Source organism: Schistocerca piceifrons, chromosome 7, assembly GCF_021461385.2.
Source record: "Schistocerca piceifrons isolate TAMUIC-IGC-003096 chromosome 7, iqSchPice1.1, whole genome shotgun sequence".
NCBI classification, from domain to species: Eukaryota; Metazoa; Arthropoda; class Insecta; order Orthoptera; family Acrididae; genus Schistocerca; species Schistocerca piceifrons.
In genome coordinates, this window is record NC_060144.1 from 89,367,229 (window position 1) to 89,389,676 (window position 22,448).

The 22,448-nt window shown below is 38.2% G+C and overlaps 1 protein-coding gene across 1 annotated transcript in view; it reads right to left on the minus strand.

Annotated features, from left to right (window-relative positions):
- The window catches only part of LOC124804918 (phosphatidylinositol phosphatase PTPRQ-like), a 424,691-nt gene that overhangs the window by 121,722 nt on the left and 280,521 nt on the right, over positions 1-22,448 (minus strand). The window contains exons 13-14 of the mRNA XM_047265295.1: positions 16,947-17,023; positions 598-732 (exon numbers count right to left, since the gene is read on the minus strand). Coding sequence (XP_047121251.1) covers positions 598-732; positions 16,947-17,023 — 212 coding nt within the window. The remainder of the gene's footprint in view (positions 1-597; positions 733-16,946; positions 17,024-22,448) is intronic.

The following is a 22,448-nucleotide window of genomic DNA, read 5'->3' on the forward strand; positions in this document are numbered from 1 at the left end:
ATGGGCACAACAAAAAGACTTTCACAAATACAGCTTTTGGCCAGTAAGACCTTCATCAGAATTAGATGACAAACACACTCATACACACACAAATGCAACTCACACACACATGACTGCCAATGTAGTATGTGTTTTGTCTAGTGTGTATATGAGTACACTAACAATTTATAAAAAGTATAAGCTACCTACATGGATTGATGCTGAACACTAATCTGCAATGGGCACCATTACTTCTGATGTTACTAATGGGGATTTCCATTATACCACCCTAGGAAATCAAGCAATTGCATAAACAGCCTTCATTCTGTGCAATGCCTTACTCAACTATACACATTTAATTTGAGTGATGCTGTTTCGTTTCTGCATTTAGCAAATCTGTTTTATCCTAAAGCAACAAATTACAAACTTAAAGATGGGTCAGAAAGATTATTTAGTCTAAGATGCCCACAGATTTTAAATGCTCTATAACTGGCATGTATTGAGAAGAAGACCTTATTTCTAGTGAATAAACAAAACCATATATATACCATATCATGTAAATAACAAAATTTCTACTCATTCAAAGCTAAATAGTAATAATAATTTAAGGATTCTAACCTTTCCTTGTTCTTCTAACTGAGTGACCATCACTATTATGGTCACATCATACTGGTAGACCATGAGCCAGAAATCCTTTACAGTTTCTTCCTTAGGACCTTGTGTTGCTATGTACTCAATGTTTTTACTATATCCCTGCAAGGAAAAATATCATGATTAGTATTAACTCAGTAGTAGGTGTTCTATTCCAGGAAATGAAGAACCAAAGACATGACATTGCATTTTAATGACATTTTACTAATCCATTCATATTATAAAAATGTAAGTATGTCTGTATGTATGGACGGATGATGTGTGGCTATAAATTAATGGGACTAATGCTGTCACTCATCTGTCAAAGATGGACAACCAATAGCTGGTAGTGTGAAACCTTCTCAGTTGAATGCTGCATCTCTGGTATCAAAATTAAATATCTCAAAACTAAGACTGTCAGATGAGAGCAGCAAATTGTATGTTTATTGTGAAAGCTGTAGGAATTTAATGTAGATGTTGTACAGAAGTTTTGAAATAGCTCAAGAAGCTGCTAGCAGATGGTGCTGTAATCATGATACATAGTTCCTATAAGTTGTGTGTCACAGATCACAGCAAGCAGTTGAAATATGAAAGGAAGTTAGTGTAGTCAAGGAAGAGGTTGAAACCATGTATTCCATTGAAAAATATGCTGTCTGGTAATGGAATACGACAGCTTAGACCACAGTCCTACAATGACAAGGTACCATTTTCAAACTTGATTTAATGTTCCAAAGCGATGTGACATGAAAAACATTCACAAGCTGTTCACCAAATTCCAATGCACAGGCAGTATGGCTGATGATCTAATGGGAAATGTTGGCTCCAGGTAAACTAGTTATTCCTGAAAATGTTGGAATGGTTTCTAAAGTTATTCAGAAAAATGAAAGGAAATACCTCTGAAGAATTGCAGTGCAGACTGGTTTGAAGTGTTCCAGCACACAGAAAATACTGAAATAGAGCTACACCTTTCCATTCAAAATCCAAAGCCACCAGGCCATATCTATATAAGCTGTGCAACAGATAGCTGAATCTGTAAACCAGATTCTCATAATGACAGATAAAGAAGGATTTGATGTTGGCTGCATCTAGTTCACAGATGCACACTAGAGTCATGAATCAACAAAACTTGTGATTGATTGTGTGGTTCTGAAAATCTCCATTTGTGTGAATCAAAAACATTGTACCACGGTATTCTCCCAAAGTTAGTGTTATGGCTGCAGTATGCAACAGAGGCATTATTGGCCCTTTTTGTGCAAAAAATAATTACTAGTGAACAATTTGGGAACAATTTCTAGGATTGACCAGACACTAAGTGGTTCCCACAAAATGAGGCCAGACCTCATCACACCAAACAGATGTTTCAATTTCTTAATACATACTTTGGGAGTAGTTGTTACATTGGATTATCACAAATTTACTGGTGCAGGTATGACCTGGCTTCCCGAGTCCTTGTGACTACTTTTTGTGGGATACATTGAAAGTCACTGTCTACCAGAACCATCTCACCACAAAGTATGAGCTTCAATCAGCAATCTCTTTGACATCTGAATTCATTTCCATTGAGACATCACATTATGTGGTGTCAAATTTCATTGCTCACTACATGAACATCATACCACTAGTGGTGGACATTTTGAAAGGAGTATGATGTGATTGCAAAGACTGCTTGCAGAGGATGCGTTTCATTGTGTGCATTGATACTGAATGAGCTGTTCAGCATACAATGTTATTTGTCAACAGCTTTTCAAATTATTTTGATCCTTCTGCATAGCTTTTGTGTAAAATTTCTATAGATTTTACAATAAACATACCATTTGATGAACTCACCTATTGGTCTTAGTTTATGATATATTTAATCCCGAAATCAGGGACTCCTTCACTGGATACCCTGTATAATAAATGAGAGTTTATATACCAGTAACACATACAGCACATGCCAGTTTTATTCCAGTTATAAATAAAAAACTGATGCCTTTAAAATAAAATAGGTATATTCCATGATGCACAACAGTTGTGTAAGTCAAGAGCAGTGTATGTAGAACAAGAAATTTGCAGACATTGCCACTAATATCTATAATGTAAGTATAGGAAAAAAAGTTCTGATAGGCTAGAATTTAAATAATTTACGAGTAAAGGCATTGGTAGGCACACACAGGAAAGAATGAAAGCTCGTCAGCTTTCAGAAGAAAACCTTTGACAACTTACAACACATCCACACACACACACACACACACACACACACACACACACACACACACACACACACACACACACAAACAAACATAAACACACACACACACACACACACACACACACACACACACACACACACACACACACACACACACGCACGCACACAAGAACTCCTGGCTCAATACAGTGTATGATGAGATGGCACAATGTAGGGGCAAAACACACTCTCTCTCTCTCTCTCTCTCTCTCTCTCTCTCTCTCTCTCTCTGTGTGTGTGTGTGTGTGTGTGTGTGTGTGTGTGTGTGCATGTGTGGGAGTGGCCTCCTTGATTCCTAAATTATTTCCATTTATAATTCAAAAGATTTCAGGATGAAATTACAATAACAAAGAGATAATCTTGTTGCTGTTTAATGGATACCAACAGAATCTGCATAAGAGCAAAAATGAGAAAGGGATTAGAAGAAACAGGAATGTTTAGAGACAAAGTGAATACATGCCCAAATCACTGGATCAAAAGGCATACAGCAGACCAGCAAGCTATGACAATAAAAATATATAAATCAAACTAACCAACAAATGAGAAGCATAGATAAATGCCATAGAAAAAAACACCAAAATAAATAAAAAGATGAAAAGGCAATACAGAAAGGCAAACACCAGCTGACAATTGGAAGCAAATGTCAGAAGTGATAAAAGAGGAGGCAGGATACAGTACAGAAGTGAAAGGGTGTACACAACAAGAGGAGTATGGTAATTAATATAAAATGACGTCAGATAGGTATTAAGAACCAGGCATGTCCTGTAAAATATGTTCCAATCTGCAATGTTTCAATGCAGTAACATAAAGGAATGAAATTACCAACAGTGAGAAACAGGCACTAAGTGCTTGGCTGAAATGTTTCAGAACAACAAGATAACATATGTTATCAGTAGATATACTGTCGATTTGTCCTTCGCAACTGCTTGGTTGTCATTCCATTTGGTTGTGATTCCATACCCATTTTTTTTTAAATTCAGATCAAATCATAGGTGATCTCCCTTTGATGAAATAGATCTTCCGAATCATTAAAATGACGGTGGTAGAAAGGAGCATGGACTGTTGTCAAAAAAGCTGAACATTATTTGGATATCAGTTTATTAATGGAGAAGATTCATGAAAACTGATCAGTGCCAGAGCTATGTGGAACCACTTCTTGACTTTCTGCCTCAGGAAAGTTACTCTAACTTCTCGTGTAAAACTTGTGTTAGTCAGACTTCTACACCACATCCTTACTGGCAACACATGATAAGCTTTCATTGCACACATACTAAGCACACAATAATGTGACAAACAATTTAAGTAATTTAATGTACTCAGAATGCAAAATAACCTGAATGTAAATAAGTGAGGAAAATGATTAAATTAGTAACTTGTTGCTATCTGCATCAGCTACCAGTACTCATATAACAGAACTGTTCAAAGACAGTTAGTGGTACAACTTCCGTAAATATGTGTGTGTGTGTGTGTGTGTGTGTGTGTGTGTGTGTGTTTATATATTGTAATAATTTCAATGTTTTAATGAATGAATGAGACTTGCATGCATGTACTAAATGTTTCCTGTCCAAATTATTTATGTCATTTAGTTAGATAAGCCACTAATAACAGTAATATCACAGTTCTGCTGCTTAGCAATCTGCCTTAGCCTTTTGACCCAATTAACAAAATATGTGACCTTTGTGCTATTATAATATCAACAGCTTTCACAGCTTAAAAAATAATACAAATTGTTCAGTGGAAACAACCATTCTTCCCATGCTCCATACCTGAATGGAATGGCAAGAAATCTTAATAACTGGTGCATTTGGATGTACCCTGTGATACATCAGCTATCTTCCCATGCTCCATACCTGAATGGAATGGCAAGAAATCTTAATAACTGTGCAATTGGATGTACCCTGTGATACATCAGCTTCCTGTACATCCTTCCAACAACAGTGTGGAAAACAAAACGAACAAGAAAGAAGAACAAAAATACAATGCCACTGATGATTCTAATTTAAACTAAAGGTATATGATGCTGTAAATATGACTCCAAATTATAAAATCATGAATATGCCTGATCTAAAAATTTAACACCATAATGTACATTCCCTGTGTAATAAGATCGATGAAATTAACGTACTGTTAACAGACGAACTTAAAGATATCTCAGTGTTATTCATTACTGAGCACTGGCTTAACTCAGAATTCATCCAGAATACGATAATAAACAAATTCATTTTGGCTTCTTACTACTGCAGGTAAAACAGCATGCAGGGTGGGGTGGCAATCTACACGAAGGAAAAATGTATATTTTATTACCCTATCTGACTTAACTAGAACAAATGTCGAAAAGGATTATTAAATTGCAGCTACAAAAATTACTCACTTCCACCTGGTTATTGCTACAGTTTACTGATCACCATCTGGAAATTTTGAACTTTTCTTAAACAAAATGGAGTCATTGCTAGATAAAGTAAATAAAATGGATTGTGCGTTGATAATCTGTGGTGACTTCAATATTGATTTCCTCACAAGTAGTGGAAATAGAGAGATCCCTTTGAATCTTGCAACATCCTATAATTTAAGGGCTGAAGTAAAAGCTGCTACCCAAGTAACAGAAACTTGCCAAACAGCTCTAGATCAGTTTCTAGTCTAGAAGAGTTTATAGAACACTCACCAAAAATTTTCAGTGCTGGTTTTAGTGACCATCTTGCTCAAATATTAAGCACAAAAGTAAACTGCAGTATTATTAGCAACATTTTTTTAAGAACCTCCTGTAGAAGTTATAATGAGGATACTGTAAACTACTTCAACAGCTTATTACAGAAGGAAAAACGGTCAGAAGTGTACAAAATTAATCATACAAATGAAAAATTTAACACTTTCATTGACACATTAACTCAGTTGTTTCAAATTGCATTCCCACTGAAAACTGTAACAATACAGGAGAACTCTAGAACAAACAGCTGGATCACAAGGGGAATGGGGGTTCATGCCAGAAGAAAAGACGACTTCATGAAATATATAACTCAAGGGATTCCTTACCTGAAGTATGTGCATACTATAAAAAATACTCCAAAATATTAAGGAAAGTAATAAAAGTAGCAAAACTAATGCATAATGATGAATACATTTATAATTCAGCTAATAAATCAAAGGCTATGTTGAGTGATATAAAAAAAAAAAGAATCTGGAAATACAGACAATCTTGCAAAAAGTAACAAACCCCTTACAAGTAGCCAACACATTTAACAATTTTTTCACATGTGTTGCTGATAATAAGTCACAATCAAACTTAAAGAGCACCCAGGCAAATGAATACGAAATAAGTGCATATCGAGGATCAATGTACATCAGTTCTGTTTCACAAAATGAAGTAGCTAAAGCAATGAAAGGACTAAAAAATTCCAACCCTGCAGGCAGTGATGGTATACTTGCAATAATATTAATGAAGAGTGCATCAAACCTAATTTAAATACTCACTCACTTATGTGACTGCTCACTTTAGGCAGGCACTTTCCCTGATGTATTGAAAATATCAAAAGTTAATCCAGTATACTAAAAAGGTGAGAAAGCTAATCTAAATAACTACAGACCCATCACAATTTCCTCTTGCATCTCTGATGTATTTAAAATGGTTGTGTATGACAAACTTGTGAAATTTATAAATAAAAACAGCATCCTATGTCATGAAAAACATGGATTCAGAAATAAGGCGTCAATGGCAAGTGTTACTTACAAGTGCAAATCCATCCTAAACCTGATGGACAAAAAGCAGGAATAAACAGGAGTATTTATTGACTTGTCAAAAGCTTTTGACATGGTGGATCATAAAATTCTGCTATAAGAGCTTGAAAGGTATGGTACTTGAGGTCTGTCCAAAAAATGGGTCAGCTCCTTCCTGGCTGATCATAAGCAAACAGTGTGCATCAAGCACACAAATATTGAACTAAAAACTGTGTCTGAACACTTATCTGACTATAAACAAATTAAAAGTGGTGTACCACAATGATCAGTAATGGGACCCCTTCTGTTCCTGCTGTACATAAATGATCTAAACTTAAACGTTAATGCACATAAAACAATCATATTTGCAGATGATACCACAATTCTACTAAAAGGTGACAGCAATGAACAGTTACAGTAGTCAGTAACTGGGCAAAGAATAATAAGGTTGTAATAAACAGTAAAAAACCATTTCACTAAAATTCCACAATTCTCCTAACAAGAACGTGTTTATCCCATTGGTCTCTATCAATGACAAACTAGTTGGTAACAATACTGAAACCAAATTCTTAGGACTTTGGCTGCATAGCAATGTCAAATGGAATAAGCGTATTGAATATCTCAATGCAGAACTGAGCAAAACATGTCACCTTCTTTGCTCACTAAAATCATGCTGTAGTGAGAAAAAAGCAATGAATGCATATCATGCCTACTTTCATTCTCGTATTAGATATAGGGTCACTTTCTGGGAAAATGCTAAAACAGTTAATAGCACTTTTAAACTACAGAAAAGGGCCATTAGAATCTTGTTTGGGGGCAAGACTTGTAAACCTCTGTTTAAGAAATCTGGTATTCCTCCACTACCATGTGTATACATTATGAAAACACTTATATTCTTTGTAATAAATTAATAGGTAAGGACTGCAGACTGAAAAAAAACTGTGATATACAAGATAATTTTACCAGACAAAACAGAAACTTACATATAACCCAAATCAGCACAGATCTGTGCCAAAAAGGTACTATTCACATGGCAGTTAAGCTTTATAACAAACTTCCTGAAAACATAAAAGATATTACTGAGGACAGTACCTTTGGAAAATCCCTAAGTCATATTTACAGCATCACTGCTTTTACTCCATTGAAGAATATTTAAATTTGTGAAGTGTGTTATATAGGCCTAAATACTTATGTATAAAGTATTACTGTAACCTTAAATACTTATGCCTAGAAATGACTTTTGGCTGCATATTTATAATTGACATGTCCAATGTCTTATGCATAAGCTGCTTTGTAGGCAACAGGACCAATAAATACAACAATAACAACAACAACAACAACAACAGCCTCATGGTGGTTTGCAGTGTATAGATGTTGTTTTATGAAGGTGTAAGCATAATGTGACAATAAACTGACTGTTAATTTTCAACACAGACAAAAACGTAGAGGAGCTATCAATCTAATATTACTAATATAATGTAATTTTTTATCTATCCAATTACATTATGTTATCAAAAATTGATTATTTTTGTTGTTATAAATCTAATATTTTTCAAGAAATGTAACAGACTGTATTGCTGCCAGCTGACATCACTACTGAAATAAAATAACTGGCATGATATTACTGCTGACTGATATTGTGCCACTACCCAGAGGATGCTGGTCATCAGGAGTGCCCTCTGATGGGACTACACCAAAATTCAGCACATAAGCTGGCCCAGAGCCAGTCTGAGTCAGATGCTACACAATATGTGGAGTATGCAGCAAGTGTGTTACTGGTTTGACACTGGTGTCAATATTGTGGACTTTATTTGCCATAGGTGGAACTTTGATATGATGTGGACTGGATTTTGCTCTGGAATACAGATTTAAGTTAGCTTGTACTCTTTCTGAGGAGCATCCTTTATGTATCTCCTGAAGTACATAAACCAGGCCAAGTACCCATCAGCATGTGTGTAACTTGCTGTTACTGAACAGATAATTATGAATCATACAACATTATAATGGATGGGAAATATGTGACGTGGTTCAACGAATTCATTAGAAAATTCTTAACAAAGCAAAGAAAGCTCCATTACAGATTTAAATAATCTATAGTCTTACTGGAAAACAGAACTAAACAGAAACCAAATAAGGTTATGTCCCTTAGTTCAGTATTATCTGAAGATTGAGGCTTGTGATAAGTGCCTGAAAATGACCAATGGTCAAAATTAGCTAATAGTACAGACAATAAATTGATTACAGTCTGCATGGACCATTTTTTTCATTCTTATGAGAGAAGTGGCCAATGTAAAAAAAGTATATATTTTTTATCTTTAGCCTTCTATAACATTACATTGTAAGGTAATAAACTTATCATTTTATGAACGAATATGTAATACTACCAACTTGCACAAAGCCAAAAGTCTTGAAATGATTTGTGTGGAAGGAACTTCAAGCAGATTTCTTGCCCCCAGAACTTCTTTTAATTCCCATAAATGCTAATAACCTTTGATTTTACACAAACTCAGTTAATGAATAGAAACTGTATATGCATGCATTCATTGAACATGCAGGTAAGAAAATCAGGTAATGTAGATAGAAGTGGGTCATTGATCATAAAAACTAATTAACTGGTGAGCAGTACTGATGTGGCAATTAGGAAAAATATGTATATCACAATGATGATACTTGTGCTTTCATGACAACACCAATGTAGAAAAAAACAAAGAAAGTTACCAGCTGATTATAATATAAGGGGCATTCAAAAAGAAACAAGCCGGGGCATAATTACAGAAACTCGTACCTGTATTTTAGAAGTATTGATCCTGGCTGTTGAGACACTTCTCCCACTATGACACAAGGCAGTTAATGGCTGTCTCATAAAATTCCCGGGGCTGCGATGCTAACCAGTTCCGCAAGTACAGCTGGATGTCGACGTCCGAGATGAATCATTTGCCCCTCAGAGCCTTTTTAAGGGGACCAAAAATGATATAATCACAGAGAGAGAGGTCTGTAGTGTATAGTGGGTGGCCAAGAACCTCCCATTAGAATTTATGCTGGAGTGCCACGACTGTGTGCCTGTATGAGGCTTTGCATTGTTGTGAAGCAGAATGACCCCACGGGTGAGATTGCCAGATCATTTTGATTTGTTCACTTGTTGAAGTATGGTCAAGGTTTGTGAGTAATTCTGGGCATTCACTGTTATCCTGTGCTGCAGGAAGTGAATCAGAAGGGGCCATCTTGACCAAAGAAGAACGTCAGTATTGGGACAAACGATTCACCTCGGACGATGACATCCAGCTGTACGTACGGAACTGGTTAACATCGCAGCCCCAGGAATATTATGAGACAGCCATTCACCACCATGTCTCAAAGTGGGACAAGTGTCTCAACAGCCAGGGTTGATACTTCTAACATTTCCGTACTATTGCCTCCGGCTTGTTTCTTTTTGAATGCCCCATATAACTGATGGTGAATTTAATTTATCTATGAAAGTTGTTCAAATCTATTCACCAAGCAGGAGAAGCACTCACACATAAAAGAGGGTTATAGTTAGGCAAGCCTTCAGAGCCAGTTGCTTCTTCTTCAGGCAGAAGGGTTGAAGGGGAAGGAAGAGGGCTGAAGGAAAAGAACTGAAAAGTTCTAGAAAAATGGGTACATTATGGGAAAGTCACCCAGAACTGCAGGTCAGGGGAGACTTATTGGACAGGATGAATCACATCCCATCTGGTAAGTCTCCCCTGACCCATGGTTCTGGGTGACTTTCCCAAAATCTACCCTTTTCTTAGATCTCTCCAGTCCTTTTCCTTCACCCCTCTTCCTACCCCTTCAACCCTTCTGCCTGAAGAATGAGCCGCTGGCTCCAAAGGCTTACCTAACTATAACCTTCTTTTATGTGTGTGTTCTGCCGACACTTGGTGAGTACATTCTTTTATTTTTCCAGTTACATGATATTGTCAAAAAATGATTGTTTTGTTGTTACAAAGTTGTTCAAATGCTACTCACAAGATATGGAAGGTAACACACACATAGTGACAACTACATTTAAAATTAGAATGTGATATGTTCTTGAATTTTCAGTGAGTATGATTATAATTACTGTTCATATGAATCCTTCATGATGCAAGAAAACTTATTTTCTATATTACATTTATATCATCATTATAGGCATATTTGGGTGCAAGAGGTGAATCAATTAAGAATTGGGACAGGGGGGAGAGGGGGGGGGGGCAGGTGGAAGATTTAAGCTGATTGGTAGAATACTAAGAAAATGCAGTTCATCCTCCACTCCCAAATGATATGCTGGACCTGAGTTTCTTTGTTATTTCCTGTAGTAATTTACTTGTTGACAGGTTTCCAGAATGTTGTTGACCAGGAGAGAAAGGCCATCGGTGAATACTAAGCAGTTTAAAATTATACATATTTGAAAGTTTATATTGATTTTCAAAATATTTCCTGAGTTCTTGAAAGTTAAAAGCTTATTGAAAGATTCTATCATTTCTCTGTCCTCAGTTGTCAGCATTAATGTAAAGTTGGAGGGGGTGGCAGACAGTTCATCTTTTTCTGATATTGTCTTTTGATTATTATGATCAAATACTATAGAATATGATGATGGTCCTAAACCCATTTAGAATTGCAAGTGATTATAGACTTGTAAGATATAGAGTAAAATTTGATACAATGCTAGAAGGAAGAGAGTCATCAGAGAGGATTTCAGAAAGGTACACTATGAGAATTTACTTAAGTATGGTGAAGTATAAATGATCAAATTAAACAGCATGTCCAGCATCTCATTAATGTGGGATAATTATTTATCAAACATACTAATACATACAACAAAAGGTTTTCATGACTAATTTATTACAAATCTGTTATAGTTGCAGTACAAGCTGAAACAATGATAAATCCAGGACAGAATGGAGCAACATTAGGAAATTGTCCAGGAACCTGATCAACATGCTCATCATCACCTTAAAAAACTCTCTACCCTTTTCCTATACCCACCATGAACTACCACTATCCACCACCTCTACAACAACCTCCAATCATCCCCCACATCTCCTCATAGCTGACAAACCCTGCCTCACAGACTTTCTACATTCACCCCCCTCTCAAAAACTCCCTCCCACCACTATACAAAATCCAGAACCTAAACAGCCCCAAACACACTCACGAACATTTCCTCCAACAGCCTTAGCGTCACAGATGCGTAAGTCCTTTCCAAAGATTTCACATTCTGCCCCACTGCCAAATTCACTCTTGCAGGACTTGTTAAAGAACTTCTCTCCTTTCCCAATCCCTACAGTGGAAACATCCCCCCCCCCCCCCCCCTCCGATTCAGTCCACTCCTCCATCCAACTGTGAACCATTCCTACTGCCCTCAAATCACACCCTGTTAACTTTCCAGAATTTCTTAACCTCAAACCTAGCCTCACCACCATTCCCCAGATCCCTAAACAAGCAAACTAACAGAAAGAACTGCAATCCACCACGTAAAAACTGATTCCAACATAATCCTACCTGCTGACACAGACTCCACCACTGTTGTTTTGAACTGCTAGGATTACCTGACAGAACGTCTCCACTAGCTGTCAGATTCATTCACCTACAAACCCTGCCACAGTGACCCCATTCCAGTCTCTCGTCAAATCCTTAGGCCCATCCCAGAACCTCTCCCTGGAGTCCATCTCTCACCTCACCCCTACTACACCCCACACTACATTCTACATGCTTTGTAAAGTCCATAAACCCAACCACTTAGGACACCCCACTGTGGCCAGTTACTGTACCCCCACTGAAAGAATCTCTGCTCTCACAGACCAACACTTTCAGCATATTACTGACAACTTACCCTCCTATATAAAAGATACCAACCATCTCCTCCATTTATTCCCCACAGTTGCTGTTCCTTTACTACATGGTGCCTTGTTCACTGCTGTTGATGCCACCTTCCTTTACACTATCATGTCTAATGCCCAAGGCCTTACTGCTATTGAATATTGCCTTTCCCAATTTCTGACAGATTCCAAACCTACAACCTCCTTCCCAGTCACTGTGACCAACTATATCCTCACCCATAACTACTTCTTCTTTGAAGCTATTATGTACAACCAAATCCAGGGTATGACTATGGGCACCCACATGGCACCATCCTATGCCAACCTATTCGCAGACTGTAATTACTCTCTCAACTTTGTAAAAAAGCACATCTGAGCCTTATCTCTCCAGTCACTCACCATCTCCCAAAGTCCCACCATCTGACCACAGAGGAGCATTCCCCGCATGACTCAGTACCACCCAGGACTGGACAACTGAATCATATTATCTGCCAGGATTTCAACTACCACTCATCATGCCCTGAAATGAGGAATGTCCTACCCACTGTCAATCCCACCTCTCCAACAGTGACATTCCACCACCTATCAAACATACACAATATCCTTGTCCATCCCTAGACAACCCCTGCTCCCAAACCCTTGCCTCATGGCTCATATCCCTGTAATAAACCTAGATGCATCCTCTCACCACCACCAACTCCAGTCCAGTCAAAAGCATCATCTATCTCATCAAAGGCAGGGTTACCTGTGAAACCAGTCATGTGATCTACAAGCTAAGCTGCAACCACTGTGCTGCATTCATGGGCATGAGACACAACAAGTTCTCTGTCTGCATGAAAGGCCATCGACAAACTGTGGCCAAGGAACAGTTGGACCACCATGTTGCTAAACATGCCGCCCAATATGATGTTCTTCATTTCAATGACTGCTTCACAGGATCCATCTGGATCCTTCCCACCAACACCAGCTTTTCTGAAATGTGCCCAGCGGAACTCTTCCTGCAGTATATCCTATGTTCCCATAACCTCCCTGGCCTCAACCTTCATTGGTCATTGTCTTTACCCAACTAGCCCCTTCTCTGTTCCCATTCTGGCACTACACAGCCCTCTGTTCCACCAGTTCACCCACAATCTTTTTACTTCTCTCCTTTTCTACTAACCCCCCAACCTTACCCTCTGTCCAACATCCCCACTACACTTAGCTGCCCTGCCCTCTCTCCATCTCACCCCTGTATGATCCCACAAGCAGCACTTTACCATTCCCACCCCTACTTGCTATCCCTCCCCTTACCAGCCCCAGCCTCCTTCTTATGCCCACCACCTGGTTGCTTCTCCCATCATGTACTGCTGCTTGCTGTCAGGCTTCAGCAGCCAGAGACTGTGTTTATACAAGGGCAGTTCAATAAGTAATGCAACACATTTTTTTTCTCGGCCAATTTTGGTTGAAAAAACCGGAAATTTCTTGTGGAATATTTTCAAACATTCTCGCTTCATCTTGTATAGTTTCATTGACTTCCGACAGGTGGCAGCGCTGTACGGAGCTGTTAAAATGGCGTCTGTAACGGATGTGCGTTGCAAACAACGGGGAGTGATCGAGTTTCTTTTGGCGGAAAACCAGGGCATCTCAGATATTCATAGGCGCTTGCAGAATGTCTACGGTGATCTGGCAGTGGACAAAAGCACGGTGAGTCATTGGGCAAAGCGTGTGTCATCATCGCCGCAAGGTCAAGCAAGACTGTCTGATCTCCCGCGTGCGGGCCGGCCGTGCATAGCTGTGACTCCTGCAATGGCGGAGCGTGCGAACACACTCGTTCGAGATGATCAACGGATCACCATCAAACAACTCAGTGCTCAACTTGACATCTCTGTTGGTAGTGCTGTCACAATTGTTCACCAGTTGGGATATTCAAAGGTTTGTTCCCACTGGGTCCCTCGTTGTCTAACCGAACACCATAAAGAGCAAAGGAGAACCATCTGTGCGGAATTGCTTGCTCGTCATGTGGCTGAAGGTGAAAATTTCTTGTCAAAGATTGTTACAGGCGATGAAACATGGGTTCATCACTTCGAACCTGAAACAAAACGGCAATCAATGGAGTGGCGCCACACCCACTCCCCTACCAAGAAAAAGTTTAAAGCCATACCCTCAGCCGGTAAAGTCATGGTTACAGTCTTCTGGGACGCTGAAGGGGTTATTCTGTTCAATGTCCTTCCCCATGGTCAAACGATCAACTCTGAAGTGTATTGTGCTACTCTTCAGAAATTGAAGAAACGACTTGAGCGTGTTCGTAGGCACAAAAGTCTGAACGAACTTCTCCTTCTTCATGACAACGCAAGACCTCACACAAGTCTTCGCACCCGAGAGGAGCTCACAAAACATCAGTGGACTGTTCTTCCTCATGCACCCTACAGCCCCGATCTCGCACCGTCGGATTTCCATATGTTTGGCCCAATGAAGGACGCAATCCGTGGGAGGCACTACGCGGGTGATGAAGAAGTTATTGATGCAGTACGACGTTGGCTCCGACATCGACCAGTGGAATGGTACCGTGCAGGCATACAGGCCCTCATTTCAAGGTGGTGTAAGGCCGTAGCATTGAATGGAGATTACGTTGAAAAATAGTGTTGTGTAGCTAAAAGATTGGGGAATAACCTGGTGTATTTCAATGTTGAATGAAACAACCCCTGTTTCAGAAAAAAAATGTGTTGCATTACTTATTGAACTGCCCTCGTATGTGTGTGAGTTGCATTTGCATAAGTGTTTGTGTACGTTTCCTATTTCCAACAAAGGCCTTGCTATCTGAAAGCTCACTTTCTGACATTCTTTTTGTTGTGCCTACCTGTAACTCAGCATCTCCACTGCATGGTGAGTAGCAATTATCATTTCTTAACATTTTTACAGTTGCAGCACGTATATTTTGGTGATTAGCTTCAAACCACTGCAGTGCTGCCTCAAGAGGTCAGACTTGAGGAAGGCGCAGTCAGTTTGAAACAAGCCATTAAAATACATGTACTGCAACTGTGACAGAAGTAATAAACTCTTAATTAAACAAAAGGGTTGCTGGTCCTACATCAACAAAATGTCTAAACTGCACAAAAGGTTTTGTGTATATGAGGGAAGCAAAACAAAAGAAAAATCTAAAGTAGAACAAAGAAGCTATTAAAGTCAAAGTTGGAGTTTCAAGCAAATGGTACAGTAAAAATGCAAAATATCTCAAATTAACTAACTTATTTGGAAATGATTTCAAGAGTATGTGAGAAGATAAGGATGAAAAGGTGATAAAAAAGATGATTTAAAACAATATACAAGGCACAACAGTAGCTGATGGTTGGACACACATTTCATCAGCTATGATGACGGATGACACAGTAAGAAACAAGAGCAGTAAGTTTTTCAAACATAATAAGACTTATATACATGTTTATATAATTTAAGAGAAGGAAAGTTGCTACTCACCATATAGCGGAGATGCTGAGTCATGATAGGAACAATTAAAAGATTCACACAATCATAGCTTTCGGTTATTAAGGCCTTTGTCAGCAGTAGACACACATACACACATGCACACACACACTCACACAAGCACAACTTGCACACACGTCTGCAGTTTCAGAGAGCTGCGTGTGGGTATGTGTGTCTACTGCTGCAGTTTTTTGTCTTAGTGTTTTTATATCAGTGTTTTGTCTTGATGTGCTATGGACAGTCAGTCTTTTGGAAATGCTGTTTATATCATGTGAAGAACAAATAAATGATGATAAATTTGAAAATACACCTAAATCTTTTATTTACATAGTTTCCACATGCAAATACAGAATCACGCAAATTTTTAAAGAAGAATTCAACAAGGTGGAGGCAGCAACAAAAACAACAGGTTATGTATAATTTTTTGGGGTAACTTACACTCATCACAATACTGCACAGAGTGTTGAAAACTATGTTTATTACAGTAGAAACACTGCTTAGATCATATCAGTTAGACTTTTGGATATTCATTATTAAAGAGAGGTTGGTAGAGTTACAAGTGGCAGCTGGAGGAGTGCATTACTTTGGTTATGAGCCACCAATATTCATTCAGATTTTTCTAGTTTTCAGATCCTCTCCCTAGATGTCAGTTCAAGGATTTATAAAAGTCCTTCATACTTATGCCATTTCTGCCTTGATATTTTCTTCCTGTTAAGATAGATATTTCTGGACATTTTGCAATGGTGTTAAAAGTCAAACACAATATCTGGGTAGTGTTTTGTGTTAAATACAACATAGCCACTTTATTCATATTATTATCCCAACTGCTTGTGTCAGTTTATATGTCTCTATCTCTTAATTGGAAGCCACAGCCTCTTTGGCCACACACAATGGTCATGTGTATGCAAGTTGTTTTTGCATGAATGTGTGTGCATATTCTACATTAAAAGAAGGCCTTTTGGCCAAAAGCTTGTATTTACAGCAGTCTCTTTGTGTGCCTGTCTGTGATTCAGCATCTCCTCTATTGGTAAGTAGCAGTCTACCCTTTTCATAATATTGTCATCAAATATTAAATAATTTATTTATGGTAGTTTCTTGTTGAAATAACAGAAAATTACCTGAATAAAAGATGCATTTATATAGTCGGATGATGGATCGCCATCAACGATATCCAACTTTACACGATTAGCATCAACTGAAATACAACAGCAAAACTTCTGCATGAGTGCACAGATATGGAATATAATTACATAGTTGATTCTTACAAATACATAACACATCTTGAAACAAAGCAAAATATGCAGTTCACAAAGAACTTTCATGCTAACGAGTTCTTGTTTATAACTGGTGATCAGTTCTTAGTACATCATTTTTATCCACTCCATCAAACACTCCTGTAGTTATTTTCTTACTTAAATTGGTTTGAGTTATCCAACCAGTGAAAATTTTCACTGAATAAATGTCATCACATTATTATGTATATAAAATTTATCATTTTAAAATAAATAATTAAGACAATTCTGACTTGCACAATTTTTTCATTTCATTACATGTTTTGATCACTCTGGATCATATTCAGGCCTAAGTAATGGCATCAACAACCCATCTTGTCTACTCAAAACACCATATCAGAGTACACAGAGTGAACAAGGCATGTTTCTGAAGCAATTACTTAGACTTGAAGATGATCTAGAGTGATTATCACAAACTTCTGAGTGTAAAAGATATATAATGTACTGTAATGTAATTACCATTAGCCACAAAAAATCTATATCCAAGTACATACTCAGAATATGTTTTAAAATTCCGAAACAAACAACAGAAAATCCAGGATTGAATAATAGCAATATTGGTACTCACCATATAGAGGAGATGCTGAATCACAGACAGCCACACAAAAAGACTGCTATATAAGTGAGCTTGGTGGCCAGAGGCAATGGTCATGTGTGTGTGATTTGTGTTTGCATGAATGTGTATGTGTGTGTGTGTGTGTGTGTGTGTGTGTGTGTGTGTGTGTGTGTGCTGCTTACTTTAGAAGATGGTCTTTAGGCCAAAAGCCCACATCTTTAGCAATACTACGGTTGTGCCAATGAGGCCAGAGACAGCAGTCATGTGTGTGTGTGTGAGTTGTGCTTGCATGAATGTGTGTGCTTTGTCAACTTTAAAAGTATGCCTTTTACCAAAAGCTCACATTTTTAGCTATCTTTTTCTTGTGGCTGTCTGTGACTCAACATCTCCTCTGTATGGTGAGTAACAAACAGGAGGTCAGGGTAATATGCAAGACAGAGATTACACTGCAGTGACCTCTGTCTTGCATATTTCCCTGTCTTCCACCTTTAAGCTCTCAGGTTTTTAAATATCATCCAATGCAGTCCCCAACAATCAATCTTTTCTTCTCATCCCATGCTGTAAGTCTCCCCTGAACTGTGGTTCTGGGTGACTTTCCCAAAATCTACCCCTTTTCCTAGACCTCTCCAGTTCTTTTCCTTCACCCCTCTTCCTTCCCCTTCAACCCTTCTGCCTGAAGAAGGAGCCACTGGCTACAAAAGCTTGCCAAATTACAACCTTCTAACCTTCTTTTATGTGTGTGTTCTACCACCACTAGCTGATTAGTTTCTTCATCTATCCCAGGGCTTCCCAACCTTCTCAGCCAGCGGATCCCTTCTTCAATTGAAAATCCATGGCGGACCCCTAGTCAGTCAAGAGCACAGTAACTCTAAATTTCAGAGCAAAACCCATGGGAACTGAAAGCTCTTAATACAAGGGCCATGTTTCCAATGACCCCCCCCCCCCCCCCAAAAAAAAAAAAAAACTTGAAATTGACGATCCAGTTTGAATTCCTACTGTATCCAGACACTTACTAGTGAATTTCCTCCCTTTGTTGAATGCACTACAGCCTGATTAAAATTACTTGGTAATTGACATTTCACACGTTGGAGCTGCCTTCCTCCAAGAGCAATCGACGTCATGTCCAAATTGTTCACTGTTGACAAGCTGCTGCTTGTGGTCTGTTCACTTCCACTGTTTGGTTACTGTTGTGTTTGCATATTTCATAACAGTCGCGTGTGTGTGTGTGTGTATGTGAGTGAGTGTGTGTGTGTGTGTGTGTGTGTGTGTGTGTGTGTGTGTGGTTTCTCGTGAAATCCGAAGAAAAATTTTCAAATATATGTAAAGCCTATGGGACTTAACTGCTGAGGTCATCAGTCCCTAGTCTTACACACTATTAACTCAAGTTTAACTTCCGCTAAGGACAACACACACACACACACACACACACACACACACACACACACACATGCCCGAGGGAGGACTCGAACCTCCGGCGGGAGCGGCCGCGCAATCCACGACATGGCACCGTAGACTGCGCCGCCATTTCGCGTGGCTGTGAAGAAAAGAGGCAGATCCATGATTCGGGATACAAACACATCACGAAAGAAAAGAGGCCAAGGAATTCCCTTTAAAGGACAGTTGTGACATCTGTTGTGCAATGTGTGGAAACACGTTCACCCAGTTTACATGCGTTTTCAAAACCGAATTTTGTAAGCCGATGTTCCAGTGCCACTTTGGTCAGGTAAACACTTCAAAATCGATTCTGGAAATCTGCTTTTATAAAGCCGTTTTCCAGTTCTGTATTGTTGTGAAACAGTCGATCAGAGAAGACACATTCTCCGGCACTAAACTGTGTATGCGTTTTCACTTAGGAACAGCAAAGGCTGCTTGGGAATATGACCTGAAGTAAAAGTACACATGTTTTTCACACACACACACACACACACAAAAAATAGTTCTAAATTTGATTTTAACATTTTTATTCAGTAATTTTACTCATTATTTTACACGATTTGGTGAAAGGAGGCAGCGGACCCCCGAGGAAGAGCCGGCGAACCCCTAAGTGGTCCGCGGACCACACACTGGGAAGCCCTGATCCATCCAATTAAATTATGTACATATGAGAGTTTTGAATTAGTGATTTCTTGAGCTGCAGCTGACACAACAAGGAGGTAGTGGAACGTATGATGCCACCACAATTGTCTGATACCTGTGCATCTGCAATCAAGAATATTGCTACTTCTTAAATAAAGAGATAATTATCTATTTTTGTAAGTTAACTGCTGGTAATTCATATATGTGGACATAAATGAGACATTATCAGTTCAATTTGTGATTTGTAAAAGAATGTTTTTTTCATAATACTCATAGTTAATAATGTATATCTAACACTGTATAGTTTATTATTATTTAACCCTGTGGCTGCTACAGTTATGCTTGCTACATGCCAAGCTGAGCACTATGTCATTATTGCCCATTGTGTCTACCTGATCTAAGCAGTCTGTACCTAGACTTCTGCCTGGACTGGCTTTTCTCACCCTCTGCTGAATATTTGTCAAATGCTTTCTGTGATGTCTCCTTCTGTCACTTTAAGTTTTTGCCTCAAAGAGGAATACTATTCTAGATGTAATAATTAGTTTCTGACTTTGAAGTCCATCTGAAATTTACAGATGTTCCAAACTGCAGAGTTTTCTTTCACTACTTTCTGATGTGATTTTGGAAACACATTCTGGTAGTTGCATGTTGCTTTAAAAATACATATTTACTTCAGTGTCCCTCCATAGCTATGTGTTAATAATACTGACCACACTCACATGTGATTTGTTCTATTAAACAAAGAAACAAACAAATTTTATATTAGTTCATAAGATATATTTGGATCACACATGATTGATTACTTTCTGTATCTGTGCAGATTATACTGTTTCTTTGTGTGTGAGGGATGACAACTATCAATTTATAGTTATTCTGTATGGTATTATTGTTACCAAAGGCAGCCTGTTACTTAATATGGTGAACAAAATACACTGATCGCCTCTCACATATTGTCATACACTGTGAACCACATTTAAAAGTTTTTAACTTTACTTATATTTTACCATGACACTTATTTGGCAGCTTGAAGAACAATTTTTTGTGAGTCTAATGGAGTCTTATCCCTTTCAGATCCTTTGTGTACATTGTGTACATTGCTTTTTACTGTGTCACAGTTGCAACAGAAGTATTTTTCCCCAATGGAAATTTGAGGTACATGTGTTTGAATGTTCGCCCTTTTAATGATGTGCAAGTGATGCCAATTGTTGGGCATCATGAAAATATCAGCAAGTCAGTGTGGCAGTGCTCAGTAGCTCATGACAACCAGAATATACAGATGTGGTTGGTTTGCTACATTCCGCTGTATAATTGAATACTGTTATTTTGCATGGTATTTATTGAATGATCATTTTACTATTTATTACAACAGAGAATATTTTATAACTAGTTAGCACAGTATGTGGGGACATAGCTCCATGGAGTTGCCTGAAACAGTAAGTTGTCCTGAGGTGGCTCAACTAAGCTCTCTGGACCTACAGTTAGTTTGCTCTGATTAATGTTAGTGACAACATGCTTTGTATCTCACAGGACAATAAAATATATTCATATGGACCTGTTAGATGTTATTATACATAACTATTATCCTGAGTACACTTCCTACAAGTCCATAAAATGAAACCCAGAGCACAAAGTAGGTTTTGAAAATGGATACATATTTTTGTATAGAGCTCACATCTAAAATAATTAATAAATCACCTAAGAGTGTTACCACATTAAGATAAAATTTCCTTACACCAGAAAAAATTTCAGCTCTGAAAGGGTTAATTGCTGTAGGAGGTCAGATTGTCTATCTGTAATAAGTAGAGCATGTAAAAAGTATATATACAGAACCATACAAATATTTGCTAGTGCTTTTCTTAAATTTTTGATAACTTCTTGTCCACAGGAAATGGACAGCATAGTTCTCGGTCACATAGCTCATGACATTTCTTAACTTTAATGTAACTATCAAAACCAGACATATGTAATTTGAAATATTCATCTTTTTCTGTGTGTTTTCTGGCATGACAATTTTGCCATAGACAGCCACAAAGGACAAAACGTGTGTGCGCCTGAAATGTTTATAGAAATGTGCAAAAATGATATGTTTTGTGTGCAGTTGTGCAATAAAACCTTCAGGATAACAGAAAGGTGTATGATAATTTTTTGTTCATATAGGAATAGTTCAGTATTGCAAATAAATGATCTTTTATTGTTTTTGTGTATCTGATGTAATATGTGCTATATTTTTATTGTTATGTACTTCATAAACAAAATAGACATCACATGACATCATACCTCTAGTGTGGTGGCTTGGTTTCACTTCTCAGTAGCTCTCAAGGGAAACACAGAGGCCACACTTAAACTCATATATAATACACACACACACACACACACACACACACACACACACACACACACACACACACAGTGTAAATCATGCCGTTATGCATGCAAATGCAAGTGGCCCACCAAGATGGTGTTGCCAAATGTTTTCTTCGTTTGGTTTCCTAAAATCAAACAAAAGAACAATACACAACTTGGTCATGGGATAGTACTAATAATTGAACCCAAGCAAAAAGCTGAGCAGTCTGCTGCACTACCATCTATGGTATGAGAACAAATGACAGTAACTGTCTTTGGTGGACCACTTGGCTTTGTGCACATAATGGCCTGATTAGCTAACTTCAATAATGAACTCAGAAACAGCACAACAC